General features: G+C 41.4%; 1 protein-coding gene across 1 annotated transcript in view; it reads right to left on the bottom strand.

Annotated features, from left to right (window-relative positions):
* Positions 1 to 3555: 3555 nt before the first annotated feature.
* Positions 3556 to 24376, bottom strand: part of GFOD1 (Gfo/Idh/MocA-like oxidoreductase domain containing 1) — a 127196-nt gene continuing 106375 nt past the window's right edge. The window contains exon 2 of the mRNA XM_007539261.3: positions 3556 to 7039. Within this exon, the coding sequence (XP_007539323.1) occupies positions 6120 to 7039 (920 nt within the window). The 3' untranslated portion in view covers positions 3556 to 6119. The remainder of the gene's footprint in view (positions 7040 to 24376) is intronic.

The raw sequence follows: 24376 nt of genomic DNA, 5'->3' as shown, positions 1-24376 counted from the left end.
CACACTAAGTGTAGGCTACTGTCTATAAAATAGCCTTGGTATTATTGTAAACAGAAAACGGGTGCCACAAATTCAAGAGCACTCAGTAGAATAACACTTATGTAGCCTAAGAGCTAGATATTTTTGGTGGCCTTCTGAAGTACTCTAGCACAGAGGGGCTAGACTATGAGAAAAGAAAATGTTAGTAGGCCACTGTTTTCTGCTGCTAATGATTGTGGTCGCCTGGCTACAGTACTGACTTCACTTCTAGGTCTATCAAGGAAACTGATTCACGAGTTCTTGCAGAACCTCATGGGTGAGGGGTCTTCTCTGCTTACGTGAGAAATCCTAGAAACTGTCTAAATTATGCTGTCTCCTTAAATTAAGAGCACCACCCATCTGCCCACTTCTCTGCCCAGAATGGGGTATGCACCTGCTGGTGGAGGCTAAAGTTATACTGTAGATGTTATACACTTTCTCTCACCACCCTCTCCCCATCCCTAAATGTAATTGAGAGGCAGGACTCTGATAGTTAATTTTTATTTTATTTTATTTTATTTTATGAGCTCTGTCCTTTGAACTTCAGGGCACTGATGATCAAAAAATGTAGCAGTGAGTGGAGTAGGAATCCTCAGCTGCTCAAGGCCTAGATATGAATTTGAGGGTGGGGAAGGTGTAGTCTAAGTAGAACTGGCCTCAGGAACTTCCTACAATGAGCATCTGAATAAGTGACCACTATCCTCACCATGCCCAATATAAATTAGAGATAACTGCTCACATTCTAGCCACAATGGGAGAATTTCAATGGCTAGTTTTCTAAGTACATCCAAGACATAAATGAATTTCTTAAAAAAAAAAAAAAAAGAAAGAAAATAGCTTAACTGCGACTGTTTAGTTACAACCTGCTGCAAGATGAGTTCTAATTACAGCTGCTCTACCAATTAGCCATAGAACTTCAGACAAGTCACGGTAGTTCTCTGAACCTCCCTCATCCCATCTGAGAATGCTGACAGTATGGTGTGAGGCAAGGTGTGTAGCTTAGTGTCAGAAACCTGAGCTCTACCCCTGAAAAGCAATGTGACTTTGACCATTACTTAGCTTCTCTGGGACACAAAAATCAAAGAACTGAATATATTGTGTACTAAGATCCTTTTTAGATAGTACTGGGTTTTACTTTCTTCTTACTATATAGGTAGCAATGCTAAGTCCTTCCTTCATCTCATATCCACCAGAATAAAAATAATCTGATCAGAAACCTCCTTTATGGCTATAGGTCAAATTTAACAGCTGCTGCTATGAGCTATGAGTTAAGAGAGAGTACAGGTATGAACGTAATGCACAGATAAATCAGTCACAAATGAACACTGAAAAGCCCCACTCCCTGAGAAAAGGTATTTTCCTATGTTAGACCACCAAGAATAAATGCCAAGGTCATCTATAATAAGTGACCAGCAAGGTCTTTGAAAATCCTCAGCTCTGAGGTTAGTTGTATCACTTGCATCCAAATCAGCTTAGGAATTCTGCTTTAAAAGAATCTGACTGACATTTCCATTTTGGAAGGGAAAGAAAAATTGACTTCTCTGTGTAGTTCTATGGCTTGCTTCTGGTGGAACACTGAATGTATTATCCTGTTTAACAGGTATTGACAGCAGTTATCTTATCGTATTTGCTCTACATAGCATCCCCTAGCTTGTTGGACAAAAAGCACTTTCCTGCATGTCAAGAACTGTAGAGACCAAAATTTCTCTGCTTGTGAGGGAACATGGTCTAAAGAAGAAGAAAGGTTTTGGATTCAGGTCACTCCAAGAGTTGTGTGACTTTCAGCAAATTGCTTTCCCTTTAGAATTCTTTTTTTTTTTTTAAATGTGTAAAGTGGGTATAACAATGCCCACCACCATAGGGTTTCCTTATGGATTAAATGAAGAAATCTTAAAATATTTTGCACACAGTGGAAAATAAAACAATATTGGCACACAGAGGGTACTTTGATGGTACACAGGAATTCTTTGCCAGGCAGGCTAAGGGTTATCTATAGCCATCTGCAATGCCTCTTCCATCTCCAGGCTAAGTCACAAAGAAGTGAACAATAGTCAAAGACACTCCAGAAGGAAGCTCAGAGAACCCAAATTTTCAAAACAAACCCGGAGTATTCCTAAACACATGTAGATACCAGCTGAGAAACCCTGACATATACTTTCAAAATTTGGAATTTGGGGCATTTACAGAATCTATCAGTGGCATTTGTCAAACTGTCCAGCACCAGAGGCATCTATCTACAAAATGATGGGGAAAAATCAGCTATGTTATTAACTCTGGACACATTAAAGAGATACCTTCTTTTCTCTAGGTCATTAACACACAGTAAGCAAAGCAGAAAGGGTCTAGACTATTGCTGGGACTTAGGCCCATATGAAAGTTAATTGATATGGCCATGACACCTGAGGGCACAATTGGTGTGCTAGGGCTGAAACAAAGCCCTTCTACAAAATGTTGTTGAAAGCTTGAAATTTTAGTTTCATAATGGCTCTCCTCATTAAATTCTTGCCTGTGTAAGACAGGGTTAAAAGAAACAATAAAGAAGTATCCCAAACCTATTTGCTTGTGTGTTTGAAAAAAAAAAAAAAAAAGAACTATCTAGGGTTTTTCTTCCTCTCATTCTTTCATCTACCTACTACATGCATTTCAGTAGGTAAAATTTAAGTATGCCTACTAGATTATTTTTTTCATGCTTTTAAAAAAGAATATATATTCTCTCTATATACTCCAGCCTCAAGTGTGAATTTTTGTCTTAGACACTGAATATTTACTACATAGCTCAGAGTCATTTGGGAGAAAAAGAAATATCCCAAGCATTACAGTTCAGTTTAGAAACATAAAATTGTTTTTCAACTTCGGCCTGAGAGTGAGATCATCCCGTATTCATCCTTCTGTTTCTGACTTATTTCACTCAACATGATTTTTTCAAGGTCCATCCAAGATTGGCTGAAAACGGTGAAGTCACCATTTTTTACAGCTGAGTAGTATTCCATTGTGTATATAGACCACAACTTGCTCAGTTGAAAAACAAGATTAGAAAAGAAAACACAGGGGCAGGTGGTGGCGCACCTGGTTGAGCGGCACATGTTACAGTGCGCACGAACCCAGGTTCGAGCTCCCAGCCCCCACCTGCAAGGGGAAAGCTTCACAAGTGGTGAAGCAGGGCTGCAGGTGTCTTTCTGACTTTCCTCTCTATCACCTCCTTCCCTCTCGATTTCTGGCTGTCTCTATGCAATAAATAAATATAATAAAAAAAATTAAAAAAAAAAAAAAAGAAAAGAAAACACAAGTCAAACCTGAAATGGAATTGGAGTATTACACCAAAGTGAAAGACTCTGGGGTGGGTGGGTGTGTGGGGAGAATACAGGTCCATGAAAAAATGATGAATGAAATAGTGGGGGTTGTATTGTTAAATGGAAATCTGGGGAATGTTATGCATGTAAAAAAAAAAAAAAAGAAGTAGAAACGCAAAAAAAAAAAGTGCAACAAAAGAGAAGAAACAAATAAATATTTTTATTTTATTAAAAAAAAGAAACATAAAATTGAATGCCTAGAATTATCCATAGTTATATTATAAATGACTTTGAACATTGAGTCCTCTATTGTCATCTAGTGTTATTTCCTTTCTTCCTCAGTCATGACCTTTCAGACAACTAGAAAAAAAATCTTTCTATTCAGTTTCCACAAAAAAATATTTATCCAGAAGGCAATTTAGGGGAACCTGAACTAGAATAGTCTATGGAATGACCCTGTGCTCAAACTGTTACTGAGAGACTTCCATTCTATCAGATCTCTATAGTTTTGAACTGGTAGTTAGTAAAGCTAGGATGTCTGTGAAGTCTGTCAGCGAATTCGGACCATAAGGTAATACTGAAAGTTTCTGTTGACAAACCTTACCTTTTGAAGTAAGGCCCAAAGAAACTTCTTTCTGAACAGGTAATCCTAATCTTCTGTGCTAGAAAATGATCATCATTCTGGGGCTGGGTGGCGGCGCACCTGGTTGAGTGTACATGCTGCAATGCTCAAGAAACTGGGTTCAAGTGCCCAGTCCCCAATTCAGGGGGAAATTTTTGCAAGTGGTGAAGTAGTGCTACAGGTGTCTCTCTTGTCTCTTTCTCTCTTTGTTTCCCCCTTCTTCTTGACTTCTGGCTGTCTCTATCCAATAAATAAAGAAAATTTAAAAAATTAATTTTAAAAAGCCATCATCATTCTTATGACGTTTTCTTTGTATTGCTGGACAACCAGAACTTCACAGGATACTGATCCTGGGAAAATGGAGGATACAATTGACAGTAATGTTCTTTTTGAATTCTGCTTCCTCAGATACTGGGAGTCCACTGCTGGTTCTAAGTGCCCTTCTAGTTTTCTTTCAGTTACCTCAATTATATGCCAAAGATAACTACTGGAGGATTTCGGTGAGCTATCAATAAAGCTTGTGTAGGTTTACAAGGAGACTCCACATTCAACTTCCACAGATGTATTATCTGGGGTGGAGATTTAAGAAAAGTTTAAAAAGAAGAGCAACAATTCCCTATTTTCAGAATGTAATTGATTTGGTGTTTCCTTTAAGACCAGATCTGACATTTGGTGGTACTATGCATTTACAAACCCGTGTGTGTGTGTGTGTGTGTGTGTGTGTGTGTGTGTGTGTGTGTGTGTGTGTGTGTGTTACATTTGGGCACTGCCTATGCAAGCCTGCAGTTGGCCATCTCTAATAAAAGCTCTGTAAACAAAGATGACAAGACCAGAAAGACAGAACTTCATGGAATAATATGTTTTTCACTACATTAACCTCTCAACTCTATGTGATATGAACTCCTCGGACAGTTCTAAACACTATTTGAGAAACACTGAAAACTATAATCCTTGTTTTTCTTTTTGCTTTGTTTAATACCTGTTCAAACATTTCCAGAGGTCAGGATAATGAAAACAAAGGTCAGAACTACAGAAAGAGACTTGACCTTTCCCCCACCCCTTTAAATGAAGAAGATTCTTCTGGAAAGAACTTAAAAGGTTTGCTTCCCTTTAAAACACACAAGTACTGACTTGGTGGATTTCCTCAAATTTCTTCCCCACTTTAGAAAGAAAAATGGTTGAGTATTTGTGCAAGAAACAAGTCTAAGGCTGACTCACTTTCCCTGCTGGTTGGTGAATTCCCACTGCAACACCAGAGCTCCCAGCTGACCATAGCCTTTGAGAACAGCTTATAACTTGTGAGCAAACTCCGAGATCCTACCTGTGTCCTTGAATCTGCCTGAAGAGTCATATAAAGTGAAATGAACTCACTTTAGCACCAAACGCCTTTCATAGTCATTTCTATTTGTTAATCATAAAGGTGGCTCCTTGATCTCTTCCCCATCTGTTTGCACACACTTGTGTGCATTTGCTCTCTCCTTTGAGTTTAAGGAACCCCTCTCTCTGCTTGCTCTACTCAACATTCTTTTACCCCACCTCAGGCCTGCTGGGGGGCTATGAACCGCTTAGGAAAACACTCCTATGTGTTTCCCATAAAGAAGGCCAATCAATCATGAAAACTGTACACTTTGAAACCATATGCTTTTTTTCCCCCTTTAGATATTTTAAGTGACTTCCTGGGATTTAAGTTATATGACCTGCCCACCCCCTACACACCATCACCACCACCATAGCCACGACCAATCCCCAGCTTAACAGGTTTGTCTAGACAAGATGTGCCTTCTCCTGCCAGTGGTAGGTATTGTGGAAAACCATTGCCAAGGAACTTGCTATAGGATACAGTGCCTTAACCTCCCAAGAGCATCTGATTGCACAAGAGGTCAAGGTGGAGGTGGGAAGGGTGTAGTTTGAAGGAAAGCTATCCCTCCTTGCTTTTCACAGTAGTGTGATAGAGGCAGCTAACTTTCCCCTCATACAAATGACAGGGAGGGGCTGATTCCAAGAATACCTTCAAGGCTATTAGCTCAATTTATCAAAAGTTCTGTTTGGAACGCGGGTGGGGTTCCGCCTTCCCAGATGCCAATTCCTCACTCTGCCCCTCTACCTCCCTATTCCCACACTCCATAAGGGGACCTCTCCCCTCGGCCTTTCTCCATTCCATGGGTCCAGACAGAAGTCCGACTTCTGCACTAACAGTACAGGGACATCCTGCTCCTGCGCATTGCCTCGCTGATCAGGTAGGCGGGACTCAGTTCGGGCTCCTCTGTCATGATGGCAATGTTCTGCCACTCGCCGGTCTGGCTGGACCTCTTGATGGTGTCCACCACACACAGTGCATACAGGCAGTCATCAAAGGTGGCGGCCATGGTCAGCGGCCGCCCATCCCACGTGCGCCGGTCGTCCTGGTCCTGGAAGGCCTGGCGCACCGCCTGCATCATCTTGATGGTACCACGCAAGTAGGGCGAGGGGATGTCACTGAAGGCCTTCTCCGGCAGCAGAGAACTGCTGACAGGCGTGGCGTCCTGGAGCAGCAGTTCCTGCTCGGGGGCGCAGTTGCGCTGCCCATACAGGTCGGTGCCCACGGCCAGAAGGCGCCCGGCGGAGCCCACCACCGTCACATCCTGCTTGAACTCCCCAGGCACGTTGAAGTTGAGGGTGACCGTGCAGCACACTCCGCCCTCCAGCACCATCTGGAAGGTGCAGAAGTCATCGCTGGTGATCTGGCGGATGCCCTTGATGTGGTCTGTCTGCTTTACAAAGGTCTTGAGCAGCCCGTGGACCTTGACGGCCTTCTGGCCAGTGAGGAAGGTGAGCAGGTCGATGATGTAGGTGCCCACCGAGTGCAGGCCGCCGCCGCCCATCAGATCATCACAGCTCCAGTTGTACTTCTTGCCCAGCAGGCTGCCGCTGTGCACTTGCACCTCGCACACCAGCAGCTCGCCCACATATCCCTCCTCGATGAGCTGCTTCATGTGCACAAAGGCGGGCAGGAAGCGCAGCACGTTGCCCATGATGCTCATGAGCTTGGGGTAGTAGTGTGCAGCAGACATCATGCGGAAGGCGTCCAGGGGGGTCGCCGTCCGGTCGCAGATGACATTCTTGCCGATGCCTGCCAGCAGGAGGAAAAAGAAAATCAGAACTATAGATAAAGGGAGTAATATAGGTGGGTGTTGTGGCTTCTACACAATAATCTTTAAAGCCTTCTGATAAGATATGCGTATTACAATTTTAAGACATTTTATACAACCTTTTATTTATTTAACAATAACATTCTGTACGTCTCAATTATTACTACCAACATTCACGTCAAATTACTTAATTTTAGTATTATACCATTAGCATTGATGTAAACATTAAGATTGATTTGAATATACTTTAAATAGTGTGCCCCAGAAATATTTTAAAATTTTTGCCAAAGCAATGTATATGAATTTATATGTATCTGTACCAATTTATATGCAAGTATATTTTACTATGAGGATATAGAATTAAAATATTATTTAACTAAAAGAAAGTTCTATTAAAGTATACACTATAAATTAAATATACTTTCATCATATTTTTGAAGATTTATTTGGGGAAGAGTGAATAAGAGAGGAAAAAAGAAGTAGAGAGGGCCAGAGCACTGCTAAACTCTTCCATAAGGTAATGCCAGGGATTGAGCCTGGAGCCTCTGGAGCCTCAAACACAGACTGATGTTTTAACAGGCTGAGTTATCTCCCCAATCCTAAGGTTATCTTACATATGAAATGTTCTGTTTTGCCTTATAGGTAAAATATAATTTTAATTAAAAATTTCTAGAGAATTCTGTCTTTATTTGAATAGAGCCAGAATACACGAGCTTAAGTCCCAGTAAAGGCTAGTATGATTGAGTATGAGGAAGAATCTCTGAATGATATCCTTCACAGGTCTAAGCTTTTACCTATCTTCCCCATGCTCCAACAACCACTAACAATAGGCAATATTTTGGTGTTAGCTTGCTTGCTTGCTTATTTTGAATTATGGATTAAAGCTGCTAGTGGTCACAGATGTGTTTATTTAATGTTTTCCTGCTCTTTACAGGAAGAGCAGATATTCCCTGAATCAGAGGGGTGGGCAGGGCCTGTTTTCCTGCCATCCCATCCATGCTACAATGGAGTTTGGTGTCTTTCACTAGTGGACTTGAGGCCAACTAAGTATTAAGCCTATTAAATGAGTGTAGTGGGTATGCAAATCACAGGAAAATACAGCTCTTTAGGATATTAAGAGGTCCTAGGTATGGAGGGTTTGGGGGAGGAGGTAGTATCAAAGGAAAAAAGAGTGGCAGAGAATGAAAAAGGGCTTCATTCTGTAGAACACAAGAGTTAGGTTTGAAAAGTGATTGAGATGAATTGAAAAATGGTCAAGTAAAACTCAAAAATATAGTTAGGAATAAAGAATAATGGGGATTTCTTAGTAAAGCAGATGAAGGGATGCTAGCTGAAAAGATCTGAGGACCTTTTTTTAAACTTGTATATTTAATTACTTGATTAATTTTTATGAGACAGGGAGAATTTGCAAGAGATGGGAGATAGCGATAGAGCTAGAGACCACTTGCAGCAAGTTTTACCACTTGTGAAGTTTGCCCACTGCAGAGGAGGACCAAGGACTTGAACCAGGCCCTTGTACACTGTCATGTGTGTGCTCAACCAGGTGCACCTTCACCCATCCCTGAACTTCTAAATCAATCTGTAGCTTTCTGTTGTCCATTTGTGTTCTGTACAAGGACTCTTTATTGGGGTCACAGGTAATGAAGCTATAGATGCCAGGAGATACCACTGGGAAATGAGGTGAAGAGATAGATACACACGCTCACCTCGGTTGTTCTAACTGCAGGCACTACACTAAACAAAACAAATCCCATGAAACCTTGCAACAAACTGTGCTAAGTTAAGTTCTGTGGATATCTTGCAACTGCAGGTGTCTATCTAATGGGGACTTCTGGACAAAGACATAGCCTGGCACAGGGATGGCTCTCTTCTTTTCTTTTCGTTTCTTTCTTTTTTTTTTTTTTTCCTCCAGTGTTATTGCTGGGGCTCCGGTGCCTTCACTACAAATCCACTGCTCCTAGAGGCCATTTTCGTTGCCCTTGTTGTTATTGCTGTTGTTGAATAGGATAGGGCGAAATTGAAGGAGAAGGGGGAGACAGAGAGGTGGAGAGAAAGATAGACATCTGCACAGACCATGAAGCAAACCTCCCTGTAGGTGGGGAGCCTGGGGCTCGAACCAGGATCCCTACGCGGGTCCCTGCACTTTGTACCAGGTGCGCTTAACCCGCTGCGCTACCACCAGGCCCCCTCTCTTATTTTCCTATGGGAAAAACTAGACAAGTAGAAATGGTCAGCACAGATGGAGGGGGTGGCTGGGTGGTAGCACACATAATGCAAAATGCAAGGAATGGCACAAGAGTCCCAGTTTTAGCCCCCAGCTCCATTTGCAGGAGGGTTGATTCACGTGTAGTGAAGCAGGTCCGCAGGTGTTTTTCTCTCCCCCTCTCTTGTCTTCCCATCCTCTCTTGATTTCTATCTGTCTTGTCCAACAACAACAGCAGCAGCAACAACAATAATAACAACAGCAGCAACAACAATAATGGAAAGAAAACATGGCCACCAGAAACAGTAGATTCATAGTGCAGGCACTGAACCCCAGCTGTAACCCTGGTGATTAAGAAAAAAGAAAGAAAGAAATGATCTGCATGACTCGGAGAAGACACATATATCTGGTGACTGTTACTCTGTGCGTGTCTAATCCTTTTCCTGAGTGAAAGGTCTGGGGGCTGCATTATATTATATCTCCTTGCCTTTCCCAGATTGGCAGAAGTGGATTGGATTTCTTTTTTAATTTAATTAATTAATTAGCTAATTAATTATTTTTTAATTATTTTTACCACAGCACTGATCAGCTCTGGCTTATGATGGTACAGAGGATTCAACCTGAGACTTCGGAGCCTCAAGCATCAGAGTCTCTTTGCATAACCATTGTGTTATCTACTAAAATCATGAATAAGCAGTAAGAAGTTCATTTATTTTGAGCAACAGTGAAAGAACTGAGGCTCTGGCACAGGAATAAGGAAACATTGGTCTGTATTACCAAATTATCATGTATCTGTGTAACACAATGTTCTGGCAATATGATTCTGTCGGTATTAGGGTAATGTAACACAGGTCTTTCTGGTAGGAGTAGATTTCTATGTAAACAGATTGGTAGGTCACTGAAGGGACAGGTGAAAAATGCTGCCAAAACCCGACTCACAGTTGGTGGATATGGGCTGTGGTTTCTCCTGTACCTCACCTTAAGGACCCCCCACACCAGGGCCCTGACTACCATTCTCCTAGTACATTGTGATTGTCATGTTAATGGTGAATGTAAATAATTCTTCTCTCTCTTTTTTAAAATAATTCTTTAAAAACTTTTTTATTATCTTCATTTATTTATTGGACAGAGGTGGCCAGAAGTTGAGATGATGGGGGAGACAGAGAGGTAGAGAGACAGAGAGACACCTACAGCCCTACTTCACCACTTGCAAAGCTCTTCCCCCTGCAGGTGGGGACCGGGGACTTGAAGCTGGGTCCTTGAGCATTGCAACGTGTGGGCTCAACCAGGTGCGCCACTACCCAGTCCCAATCTTTCAATTTTATAAGTACTACAAAATAAGCTAGAAAAAGAAAAAAAAAAAAAAGGAAATTAAGAAAAACAGTTCATCCCCTCTCTATGTATGCAAAACATTCATTTGGTGGGAAATTTCTTGTAACTTTTTGTAACTCTACAAATGAGAAAAATTCCAATGAAAGCTATGGACTGACCCCCTCTCTAGTAAATATAATCTAAGCACACATAACTCTACTCTATCTGAAATCTCATGTGTGCAACTCAATACACAAGGTTTTGAGAAACAGGGTGACTTCCTATAGGCTATTTTGTATATTGTGGTTTACCCTATATAGTAAAAGTCTGTCAAAGGTAAAGGTAGGGTCTACCCATTTCTTGAGTCTCTTTATGCCCAAGAAGCCAGTGGACACTACTGCCCGTTCATATCTCTCTACTCCCAGTCTTATGCCATGTCCACACTTAATAGATTGGTACCAGCAACATCTGATACATCTGATACATAATATCTTCAAAGTCAAGAGACTTCTAGGGATCTGTCATAGAGACATAATCTAAAATGTAAATATAGCCTCTTGCCCTAAATGCTTCTCACTGCATTATTTATTAAAGTGAAAAGCTGGGAATAATGCAAATGCCCTACAATAGAATGAACAAGTAAATTGTACTACAGCCATATAATGGGATATTGTACTGCCAGTGAAAATGATATTCATAAAGACTTTCTAAATGCCAAGCAAGATGATTCTGATGTAATGATAAGTGAAAAGGGGCTCTATTCATAGACATACTATGATCTCAACTCTTTCAAAGGACAAAAGAAATAGGAAAAAGCCTGTTTACTTATAAAGACAATGTTTAGTTATAAGGGTTAACACTGATTAGTTGAACTATGATCACTTTTTATTTCTTCACTACATTTTCCATTTTCTATGCTTCTTTAAAAAAATTTATTTATGTATTTTATTTGATAGGACAGAGAGAAATTGAGAGGAGAAGGGGAAATAAACAGGGAGAGAGAAAAAAGAGACACCTGCAGCACTGCTTCACCACTTACAAAGCTTCCCCCCGCAGGTGGGTCCTGGGGACTTTAACCCAGGTCCTTGTGTACGGTAATGTGTGCACTCACTCAGGTGCACCATTGCCTGTCCCCTAATTCTCTAAGTGCCTATGTTTTTTATTAGAAAAATAAAAAATAAAATTTTCCATACAAAGTCCATTGAAAAGTGGTGCTTCTGGATGGCAGAAAGACTCTTCATGGCCCAGGGTAACTGACCTGGTCCCTGAGGTAATGGGACTATCCTAGTACTTGTGCCCCGGAAGCTAATGAAAGCCTCAACCATGCTGAACTATGAATGCTTCGGAGCCCTGGGCAATATGACAGGACTTCTTTTTTTTTTTTTTATTTTTTATTTTATTTTATTTTTTTTTTTAAATTTTATTTATTTATTCATTCCCTTTTGTTACCCTTGCTGTTTTATTGTTGTAGTTATTATTATTGTTGTTGTCATTGTTGGATAGGACAGAGAGAAATGGAGAGAGGAGGGGAAGACAGAGAGGGGGAGAGAAAGATAGACACCTGCAGACCTGCTTCACCGCCTGTGAAATGACTCCCCTGCAGGTGGGGGGCTGGGGGCTCGAACCGGGATCCTTACACCAGTCCTTTTGCTTTGCGCCACCTGCGCTTAACCCGCTGTGCTACTGCCCAACTCCCCATGACAGGACTTCTTACTCCAAATTAAAAAAAAAAAATAGCTCCAAATCCTTAGTATATCCTTATGATATTGATGAAAGCTATGGATTCTCCCACCCCACCCACCCAAGTTGCAATTCAGCTGTGCACATAAACCTTTACTCAGATCCCCAACTCCACAAATAACACCATCAGATACCTGAGGAGCAGGCATCTCCATCATAAACCAACGACGTTTTGAACCCCCATGACAAACTTGTGAAAAAGCAAATGCAGGCTATTTAAGTAGCTCACTTGAAAGTGTGCTGCCTTAAAAATGGAGGGAAAATCTAATGATTTGAATTTTCAAAGGAGCTAGTAGTCCCTTCACAGATTTGTAAAGCCAGACTAGTTTTCTCTCCCTTTGAGTCATCTTCTTATCTCTGGGTGGGGCTTATGTAAAGCCCACTGTGGATTCATTTTCCCAAACAAAAATCTCTCCTACCAAAGTGCTGAGAACCTGAAGTTCCAAGGTTCTTAATTAAATAACAAGAATCCAGCAAAGACTCAGTTAAAGGAATACAATTCTATTTTTGGCCTTTTTTTTTTTTAACTTTATGGATGTGTAATTGGCATAGAATAGTGTAAGAAATCACACTATGTATCTTGACGATTGATGTACCTTGCAGAGGGAATCAGCCCATCTAGATAATTAACATATCTACCACCTTACCTGTTATAGTTTGAGAGATTTTTGTAAATATATGAGAACATTTAAATTTGATTTATAGATTTCAATTGCACAATACATTGCTATCAACTTTAGTCACCATGTTTTACACTAGCTACTCAGCTACTATTCATCTCATAGTTGGACATTTCTATCTTTAAAAAGACACTTTTAACTGTAAATAGAGTGTGTATGTGTGATTTATTGCTGTAACACAGACCATTCCCCTCATCTCTATAAACATATTCATTACAAAAGGATTTGAATTTTTAAAAGACATCTATGTTCTTGTTTTTGTTTTATGGACAAGCTTTAAAAAGTGCCATTTTGGTTTTCAAGACCTACAACAGTTATGAAAATCTGATAACAATTTTGATAACAACAGTTATCAAATTCTGAAATAAAAATGCTGCTGTGGCTCAGACCTTGGCCTGCTAATCTGCGTGCACAACTCTTCTGACCCACACAGACACAGGCACATGGAGCTTTTGCTATCTGACCCCTCAGTCCAAACTCATAGGCCCTGTGTGATAGAGGCTGTCATGCATGGACTGCCCCTGTGATGCCCAAGAGCCTAAGGGACTTGCATTGCTAATGCTGAGCTTGCCTCCTATCATACTGCTCATGCCCAGTGCCATTGAATGTACACTGATATTTCCTCCAAAGAAAGCAGAGAGACGATTGCCTTCCAATGGCTTGGGCTTTAGAACTGGCTACCTAAAAAAACACCATAGATGTTTAACTTTATGAAAAGCACAGAAGATCATCTCTACATTTTACATTCAAGCATCTTTCAGTGTACCACACAAAATACACTTTTTGGTTTGTGTACCCTTATGGCAAAATGTTTTCCTTCTGAGACAAAAAAAAACCTCTGAAAACTTTGGAACCTTAATCTTAGAGAGAATCAAGAAAAAAATTAATCACATGGGCTCACCTTTACTCTTGTCAGGCACTGCAAAGTGAACAAACAGGCAAAAATACTAAGGGCCCAGCACAAAATTTTTGTATTTTGCCGAGCCCTGAGCATTCCCTTATTGGTGGTCAATGTTCAGTGAAAGTCACCTAACTCACAATGACAGAGGAACAGTAGGCACTTTTTAGGCACTGGGGGGCTAAGGGAGATAGATAGTGGTGACTCTTCCACTTCTCTGGAGGTCTTGAGCCACAGCTCCAGCATTTCTTGCTCAGCTCCAGCATTTCTTGCTCAGCTCATTCCTTCAAGGGCCCTGTTTCTGACTTAGAAACAAATAAATGTTACTTCATTTGTCAGTGTAGTATGGTGTGATGACTACAGGTGGATGACAAAGAATGCACTTGGACTGGACATTCTAGAGTCGTCTTCATAAAGCATCTCCCTCCATAGAGATCATTTCCCCTTTTTGCATGAAGACAAAGAACTTAGATTGGATCCTTTGGGGCCTTTTGACTGGAACCAACTTAATTTTGTAAGTTGGAAACCCTGTGTCAGCACATGAAGTGAGAGCTCCTTATCTCTATAAGGTTGGGGCTACTGGTTCCTCCCCTTTGCTAAGAAGCTGCAGTTGGCAGAGGAGATGAAGATGATGACAAACTCCAGGAGGGTAAAAGTGCACTGTGTAAGGTCATGTGGCTGCTCTTTGTCAGAAGCTTTTAAATTAAATAATTTCAGAAGGACCTTTACTGCCCTCCTGAGATCCCTCATGGGGAAATGGAAAATGGCCTTCCTCCAAAGCCTGATGAGTGTGTTCTTGGTCACTGAGCCAAAGTATACACTGCCCCAAGGAGGGCTTAGTGCTATAGGGAAGGAATTTGCAGCCAATAAATCTAAAGGCTACCTCCAGACAACTGCTCCCCTCACATCCTCTAAGCTCTAAACCTCAAAGCTGTGACTAAGTACCCACCCTTTATTGACACCAGTATTTATATGAAGGTGTTATTCCATCTAAAAGGGCTCCTCAAGCAAGGGTCTTTCCATGGTCTCCCTAAGGGGAAAACCACGTGTTCTATTCTATCCCATGGAGCAGCTGCCCTTCCTGCCATAGAGTAGGTAGTGATCTCTGGGTAGTTGGGTTATATCTGCCACCAGGCTATAAGACATAAGTGCCATTCCATAGTACAGTCAGCCTGGAACTTCAAAGCATCATTCTCTGCCAGCATACTCCCAATTATGCACTCTTTTATTTAATTAAAAGTGGAAATCTACAAGACCCATGCTGCTTTCCCATCAGACCTTCTTGATTATCTCACTTGTGTTAACAGTCCCTTTATCTTCTGAAAGCCAGAATGGATACTGGTCCTGCAGGCAGGACTGCGGCTGGCTGAGCAGCTATGCAGAAATCTCACATTGTCCCATCAGATAGGGCTTCCTATTTTTTCCCTGGCTATCAAACAAGAAATCCATTATCTTCCTTGATACTTTATTCCTTCAACATTCCTGTGCTAGATATGAGGGGGGAAAAAAGATTAAAAGTGAATAGGAACTCACAGCCTAGTAGAGGAAGGACACCAGCCAGAAAGCAAGTGATTAAAAGATCTAATAGTTTATATCCCCAGTGCTAGAACAGTGGATAAGGTAGTAGACTCTCAAGTATGAGTTCCTGAGTTTGATCCCTGGCATTGCATGTGTCTGACTGATGCTCTGATTCTCTCCCCTATTCCCATTCTCATAAATAAATCCTTTTAAAAATATACTAGATTGCAAGAGTTACAGTATTTAATAGAGGGATGAACAGTAAGATCACAATGGAGGGGCCATCTAGATGATTTAAGTGTGGCTTAAAGTGTTACTCAAGAGGTAACATTTGAGTCAGCTTCTGAAACATATATAAGAAGACTGGGTGGTGATATGCCTGTTCAGTACACATGTCACCATGCACAAGGACCTGAGTTCAAACCCGTTTTCCACCTGCAGGGTGGGGGCAGGGGGACTTCACAAATTGTGAAGCAGTGCTTCTCCCTGATTTCTCTCTGTTCTATCAAAAAAAAAAAAAAAAAGGAAGGTGGGTGGGGTGGGGGAGAAGGAAAGAGAGTGAGTTGCTGCTGGGAGCAGGCACCAAGCCCCAGCAACAACCCTGTGGCAGAAAGAAAGAGAAGGAAAGGAAGGGAGGGAGGGAGAAGAAAGTGTAAGAGTTTGACCATCCATTACCTATTTATTCAGACAGAAGCTTTAGGAATCAGTCAGGAAATAGGCTAAGATGTGTATTTATCCTGGGATCTGAACATTAAAATTAAACTTTTTACATAAATTTTGTATATGTATACTTCAATGTTCTATTTTCTAAGAGAGAGCATTTACTAGAATTTTCTTTTAAAGTCCAGTTCTCAACACTGACACCATCTTCCCAGACAATACTTTTAGTCTACCTGCATGTTAGCTATCAGGCTCAGGCTAAAATTACTAAAGTTATAGGAAATATACCTAAAGTAGACTCCCTAGCTTCTTCCCACACAAAAACCCTTAGTTCCATTTGCTGTATTCTTTCCTTTAGGGTCCTGATTATTAAACAATTTGCCCTGCTTTATATCTTACTTCTTGTCAATCACCAAATTACAGATGCTATCATGATGCCATCCTTATTTCCCTGGGCAAACAACCTCACCAGTGTGTCCTGGAACCTCATCTCCCCAGATCCCTATCCCACTAGGGAAAAACAGAGATAGGCTGGGGGTATGGATAGACCTGGCAACCTTCAGTGGAAAAGTGGAAAAGCAATTACAGAAGCCAGACCTTCTACCTTCTGAACCTCATAAAGATTGTTGGTCCATACTCCCAGAAGGATAAAAAATAGGGAAACTTCCAGTGAAGGGGATGGGACACAGAACTTTAGTGGTGGAAACTGTATTGAACTTCACTCCTCCTATTCTATAATCTTTTTACTTATTATTAAATCACATTTAAAAAGTATGATTCAAAGGATATCAAGCCTAATTGGAGTTTGAAGAGGTCAAGGGGTATCACTCCTGGTTGAGCACACACATTACAGTGTTCAAAGACCCAGGTTCAAGCCCCCAGTTCCCACTTGCAGAGAGTAAGCTTCATGAACAGTTAAATAGTGCTGCAAGTCTCTGTCTCTCTGTATCTCTCTCTCTGTCTCTCCTTCCCTCTCAATTTCTCTCTATCTCTATCCAAAATAAAGTAAAATAAAAAAATTAAAATAACAAGAGTTTGGTGTGAAAAAAACATAAACAAGTCAAATCTCTGCTTTTGACACAATGAAGTGTCTGAATGAATAAACTAATAGTTCCTTGTCTGCAGCCTGAGAGGCAGAGCATTTAGTCAGTTTCAATCATTCACTGCAACACTTCATTTAGAATTGTTCTGTCTCTTTCTTCTTTCATTGTCCCCTTTACAGTATCTTCTCCCTGCCCTTTCAACACATACTTAAATATCACATAGAGACACAGTGTGACACACAAAGAAATAACTTTTATTTCTTTATTGCCACAATGGTTATTGCTAGGGCTTGGTACAGGCACTACAAATCCATCACTCCTGGCAGCAATTTTTCTTTCTTTCTATTTTTATTTTCACTTAATAGAACAGAGAGAAAATGAGAGGAGAGGAGAGAAAAAGAGGCACCTGCAGCACTGCTTGCTCATGAAGCCTCCCCCCTGCAGGTGGGGAACAAGATCTTGAACCTGGGTCTTTGCACATGGTAATGTGTGTGCTCAAACAGATACACTACTACCCAAACCTAACTTCTGCATTCTGACTGACAGAATTAAGATAATACTTGATTTACAATTTTAATGCAAGTTTGTTCTTTGCACTCCACACTGAAATTTTTGGGACTGAGTGGTGGTGCACTTGGGTGGGCACATATTAACATATGCTCAAGGACCTGGGTTCAAGCCCCCGGTCCCCACCTGCAGGGGGAAAGCTTTGCAAGTGGTGAAGCAGTGCTGCAAGGTGTCTCTCTTTCTCTCTCTCTCTCTCTCTGTCTCTCCTACTGTCTCAATTTCTGGCTGTGTCTATTCAATAAGTAAACATAATAATAATAAAAAAGAAATTGTTTACATCACCTGGAGAAACAACATCCACTGGCCAGAAATATAGCCCCATTCTTGCTGGTCACGTGTACCTGTGCATACACATGCAATTCTTGTACCATATGATACCATGGGCTAGGGGTATGTGTGTAAAAGACTCATGGGACTGATTGGGTGGGCACCAGAAACCAGAGTGCTGGGGCTGAGAGTGCCTACTGTCCAGCTAACTGACTGTCCAAAGTCCCAGCATAACTTTATGTAGTTCTTCCTTAATTTCAAATTTGAGGTGGAAATGGACCAATCAATCCCTTTTTCAAGTCCCTGCTGCTGACAGTGAGCTCTGAAAGAAGCAACTAACCAGTGTGGCAAATATTGACATAACTTGCTATTTAACAGAATCAGATAATTAAGTGATGTTTTAATAGCCAGCCCCAATCCCATCAGCCTTCAGTGAACTGGCCCCCACTGCTCAGGCCTGTTAGCTGAATCTTTCCTTTACCTAGGAATCAAGGTCTGGTAGTTAAACTTTCTCAGATTGTTTCAAGGGCACTAGTATTATCTAATCATTGAACTTGTAGCATGTATAAGAGTGATAGTAGTCTTGAACTGTTTTGTAGTTTTTGGTTTCCTAATGAGTAAACCTAGTATATCTCTATCACAATGGTGTTCCTACATTTTGAGAATGAGGACAGAATTTTGGGAAATCACTAGCCAGCTCCTTCTAACCTGGGAATTTTCCAGGAGAGAAGAGCAAAGCCTGCCACTTCTAGCTTAGGAGAGACAGAGGGTTAGAAACAGTTGGCAGGGATGTGGGAACCAGAAGGCCTCCAGACTAGTGGTGAGTTTTCCAAAAAGGAAGACCTGAGACAATTCTTATCTACAACAGGTGACACATACTGACCCATGTGTGAGGAGCAAGGAGGTTGTGAGAAAGTCCAAGGGAGTAGCAGAAAGGCCCAAAGTGGACAGATGCCAAAAAACTAATTCTGGTTGGTTCAACAAATGATATTCAGTGTTTAAACAACTGGGAGAAAGTTTAAGGTCATCAGATAGAGAGGACTATAAAAGTTGGATAAGGGCAAGAGACTGGCTCACTTATTAATGGTCCTTTTGGTCAATATCACACCACCTCATCATCTGGGTCCCTAATTAGGAAATCCTTGGATTCCCATATAAACATGATGGGCCTAGAACTCTAATGGATCCCTCTCTGCACTACTACTGGTCACTTCTATCAGGAATGTCATCATAAGCCCTCTTGTGGGCCTCCCTTTCCTTACCATAAAGCAGCAATGGTAGGGACTTCCCAAGTCTCTGAAGGGAGGCTGGGGTATCCTACCCTGCCACTCAAGGAAGACTGGTCCTGAAATGAGTGCAGCCTGCAATGTTCTCAGCTGTGACCATGAGCTGTGGGCTCAGACCAATAGGGACTTGGCAGGTACACAGACTCTGGTGCTAAATATAAATATGTATATGGGCCCTAGGTTGGGTGGATGGAGGTAAGTAGTTCAATTTATCCATAGCATTTTTTCAAGATGGAAGCTACTCTCTGCTCTAATCCACCTTTCTAGCCCTTTTCTCTACTCTGACACCATTTCTCAGACAATATTTTTATCCACCTTCATGTTAACTTTCAAGCTCAAGCAAAAACTACCATAGTTGTGGGCCCTGAGAAACATGTCAAAAATGGACTTCCTAGCTTTCTTCCACCCTAAGATACCTAATGTAATCTGCTCTGTTCCTACATTTTTGGTTCCTGTTCATTAACCATTTTGTCACACGTTATGTCCTACAACCTTCCAGACAACAAGTTGCAGACACTACCATGATTCCATCCTGACTTCTCTGGGTGGATGAGCGTGTCCTGGAAACTTGCCTCTTCAGAGCTCTACCCCACTAGGGAAAGATGGAAGCAAGTTGGGGATATGGATCAACCTGCCAACACCCACATCCAGGGGAGAAGCAATTACAGAAGCCAAATCTATTTTCTGCACTCCCAAAACAATTTTGATCCATAATCCCAGTGGGGTAGAGGTAATAGGAGGGAGAGGATAAGAGGGCCCTGAACTCTAGCTCTAGCAGGACCCAGAGAAAGAGAAGGGAAAAGGGGGGAGGGACATTTGGATGTAGTAATAGGGTCACAAGTGGGTTGGAGGGGAAGAGAAGACTGTGACTGGAAGAAAAGGGATCAGTTACGTACAAATGTAGTTGTAGAGATGATGTCTGCAACCTTAGGAGAAATGTGGTGTCTTTCAATGGAGGGATTGGGGATTCAGAACTCTGGTGGTGGGAACGGCATGGAATTATACCCCTGTTGACAAATAATTTTGTAAATCAACATTAAATCACTAATAAAAGTTTTAAAAAAGAAAGTCCAAGAGAGAAAATGTATGGGGTTGGTAGTAGGACTATAGTGGTCAGAGGCTTGGGACAGAGGAAAATAGTCAGGACTAAGAAACTTACCAGTTGAGTCCTGCTACATTGGTCTCAAATAGTCAAATAACACCGAGTAAACCTTTGGTGGTTATTATTCTGGATAGTGGCCCAGAGCAGACTATCCAACGTGAAGTGCCATTTCACACCTAGACTGGTTAGGATCCAGAGTGCAGCACCCAGACACAAGGAGCATAGTCCACTATATAAGTCATTCTCTCTCCATAAAAGCAGGCACCCTCGTACATGAAAGGCAGAAAAGGGCAGAATGCTGAATAAGTGGGTGACCGGATACTTAATAGAAAATGTAAGTCATTGGATGAGTGAGATTAGAAGTGTATTGTGATTCTATTCCCTATGCACTCATTTAGCTGGATGGGGGCCTTAAATAGCAATCACACTGACTGCAGAGGAACAAAATTATACCTTCTCTTTCTAAGTATACTGTGAATTCTCATCCCATCTCCCAAAAGGCAGGAATTTCAATTTTTCAAATGGTCTGCCATAAGATCTCAGCACTTAATTGTCAGTTGCAAGTGGACATGTGAAACAAACCTAGCCCCACTATTCTCTATGCATATAGTATTTAAAAAAGCAATGAGCTTTAAATGAAACAAATAAGCAAACAAAAAGTAAGGAATTCTCCATTCAAGTGGGACTACACTACAGTAAAGGAATATAGTTATATTTACCCAGCAGATGCCCCCTTTTCTTTTTAAATCCTGATATTTTACACAGTCAACAACTGCCCTCTATCATTTAGAAAAAAGTAGTTTATTTTTATTTTATTGGGAGAGTCAGAAATCAAGTGGGAAAGGGGATAATAGAGAAGCAAAGAGAAATAGAGACACTTACATTATTGCTTCACTGCTCTCAAGCTTTCCCCCTGCAAGTGGGGACTGGTGGCTTGAATTCAAGACCTTGTGCATGATAATGTTTGCTTAATTCAGAAAATGGAAAGATCTAGAAACACTAGCTTTCCTCTCCAGCGTTTTCTGTTCAACAACAATGAGCTGGAGCAGAAAGTTCATTTCCAGTATGTTACAGTCCCCACAAGTACCTACTACCTATCTATGTTAGTTTTCTGTTGCTATCATAACAAACTTCCACTAACTTACTAACTTTTGTTGCTTAGTAAAATACTCATTCATTATTTTTCAGTTCTTTCAATCAGAAGTCCACCTGGACTGAGCTGGGTCTGTGTTTAAGTTTTCATAAAGTCACTATAGGAAGAAGTATACTCCTGAGTTCAGCAGAGGTTGTTGGCCAACTACAGTTTGTCCAGCCTCTAGCAGTACCTTCCTTCCTCAAGTGCCAGGCTATCTTCCGACCACCAAAAGCCTGTGGAAGCCAAATCCTTCTCACGCTGGGAATTCCTCTGGCTTCCTCTTTTATCACCAGCAGAGAGAACATTGCCTTTAAAGGGATCCTGTGACTACATTAGAGCCACCCAATCGTCTCTTTTTCCACATAACTAATCATGGCAGTGACACCAGGGGGTGAAGGATATCATAAAATTATTCCAGCTCTGCCCACTCATTTACATGTGAGTTCCAGAAAGCAGTCAAGTGGAAGATTCCTAAGTATTCTCACTCCAAGATAGGACCTGGTTTTCTTTTCAATTGTTATATCAGTAATTTTCACTCTAACGAGGGGGGGGGGAGGAAGGAAAAAGGAAAGAAAGAAGGAAATAAAGAGGAAGGGAGAAAAAGAAAAACCTTAATGAGGTACTCTAGGCATTTAAAAACCTATTATTAATGTCCTTGTTATCACAGAGATTGTGTCCCCAATTCAAGGCTCCCTGTAGACAGCAAGAAGAGGAACAGTGAAGGCTAACTAGTCGCTAACTCCAGAGGCTGAAATGAGCACAAGAAAATGAGGAGGAGATGAAGCTGTAATGTATCCACCAGGAGCTAAGGATTTCCCAAAGGCTCTCAGTAAAGCACCAGACCAACACCATTATCTCTATTTGTCAAGAATAGGGACCTGAAGCTTAGAGAGACTAAACCCAAGGTCACAGATATGTGTGTCAAGTTCCAGTTACAAATGCACTTCCATTATCCCAAAACATTTCCCATGATTCATTTATAGAACTGCTATAAATGGGATCAGGGGTAAAGGACTGAGCCTGGGAGCTATTATATAGGTTAATTTTTAAAAGTCCTAAAACTCTGGAGTCTTAAAATACCTCAATGTGGAGTTGAGAAATGATTTGGGAAGGCAATGGAGAGAGGGCAGAGGTTAGTGCTTGAGGGAAGAATGCCTGGAAAACAAGACTGGTTAGACTGAGAACTACAGCTGTTGTAACTCCTAAAAGACAGATGTCTAATTGCTCCACCTGTATGGCAAAAAGCTGTCCAGAGCAACTGAAATAATATTATCAGAAAGCAGGTAGTCAGATGGATCACCTGTTAGATCACAAGGACCAGAGTTTGAGCCCTGGGCCACCACAAAGAAGAGCTTGCAGGGGTTGGGGAGTTTCATAAGCTGTGGAGCAGTGCTGCAATGTCTCTCTTCTTCTCTATGTGTGTTTCTTTCCCTGTCTGTCTCTTGCTGTTTCTCTCCCTCTTCCTGAAAAAGAAAAATAAATGGCCACCATGAGTGGCAAAGTTGTACAGGCACTGAGTCCTATAGGTAACCCTGGTAGCAAGATAGGCATATATATATTTTACCAGGAAGAAGAGTGAGTGAGAAAACCGGCTGCTATGGTGACTGACTGAGCTCCCACAGGTGAATAAAGAAGACTAAGCAAGAGTTTTATCCTCAAAACGTGTGGTGCACCTGATTAAGCACACTTAAGTGCACACAGACCCTGATTCAAGCCCTTGGTCCCCACCTACAGAAGGAAAGATACACGAATGGCGAAGCAGGGCTCTGTCTCTTTCCTTCTCTATCTCCCTATGTTCTCTCTGTCTCAATTAAATGGTAAATAAATAATTTTTAAAAAGAGTTCTACTCTTTGACAGGGAGTAGCCACTTGCTTAGCAATAGAAGGAGGGCAGAAGCAGGCTTTGCGTGCTTCACGTCTGAGAAAAGGTGTGCCTGGGTTAGGAGGTGGTGCACCTGGTTAAGTGCACACATTACAGTGTGCAAGGTCCCAGGTTTAAGCCCCTGGTCCTTACCTGCATGGGAAAAGCTTTCAAGTGGTAGAGCAGGGCTGCAGGTGTCTCCCTGTCTCTCTTCCTATCTCCCCTTCCCTTCTCAGTTTCTCTCTGTATCCATCCAAGAATAAATAAATAAATAAAGATTTTTCAGAAAGTGTGCCCACAGTAAAACCTCAATGGGCCCTTGGAGAGTCCAGGGAAAAACACATTAATGTTAACAAAACCTGTCCAGAAAAGGAAAACCATTATAGAAGGGATGATACCTCACGAATAAGGCATCTCACCCCCAGTCAGAAGTACAGGGAAAGACATCACTGTGAGAATTTCTGGTTCAGGGATGCTGTGTTCCTGCGAGACAGCCAAGAGGCAAGCAAAAACTCAGCTCCCTAATATCAGATCAGGAAAATCACTAGCAAACCACTTCCCAAAATTCCTTCATTGCCATCATCTCTATATATTAGAATAAGTCTGTGATACTGTGGGGGAATTATGGGAAGATGGCAATGGTTAAAAGCAGACCTTTGTGGTCCAGGAGGTGGCGCAGTGGCTAAGGCACCAGACTCTCAAGCATGAGGTCCTGAGTTCAATGCCCAGTAGCACATGTACCAGAGTGATGTCTGGTTCTTTATCTCTCTCCTATCTTTCTCATTAATAAATAAATAAAATCTTTTTTAAAACAACAGACCTTCTGCTGGAGAACCCACACAATGCTAGAAATGGACCTTCCTTATGATCCAGTAATTACTCTCCAGAGATACATCCTAAAGAGTAAAACACACCATCCAAAAAGATAGGTGTACGTCTATGTTCATAGCAGCACAATTCATAATAGCCCAAACTTCGAAACAACCCAGGTGTCCGACAACAGATGAATAGCTGAGAAAGTTGTGATATATATACATAATGGAATAT

Source organism: Erinaceus europaeus, chromosome 4 (genome assembly GCF_950295315.1).
Source record: "Erinaceus europaeus chromosome 4, mEriEur2.1, whole genome shotgun sequence".
Lineage (NCBI taxonomy): Eukaryota > Metazoa > Chordata > Mammalia > Eulipotyphla > Erinaceidae > Erinaceus > Erinaceus europaeus.
Note: the sequence above shows the minus strand (reverse complement) of the source record. Positions and strands in the feature narration are given on the sequence as shown.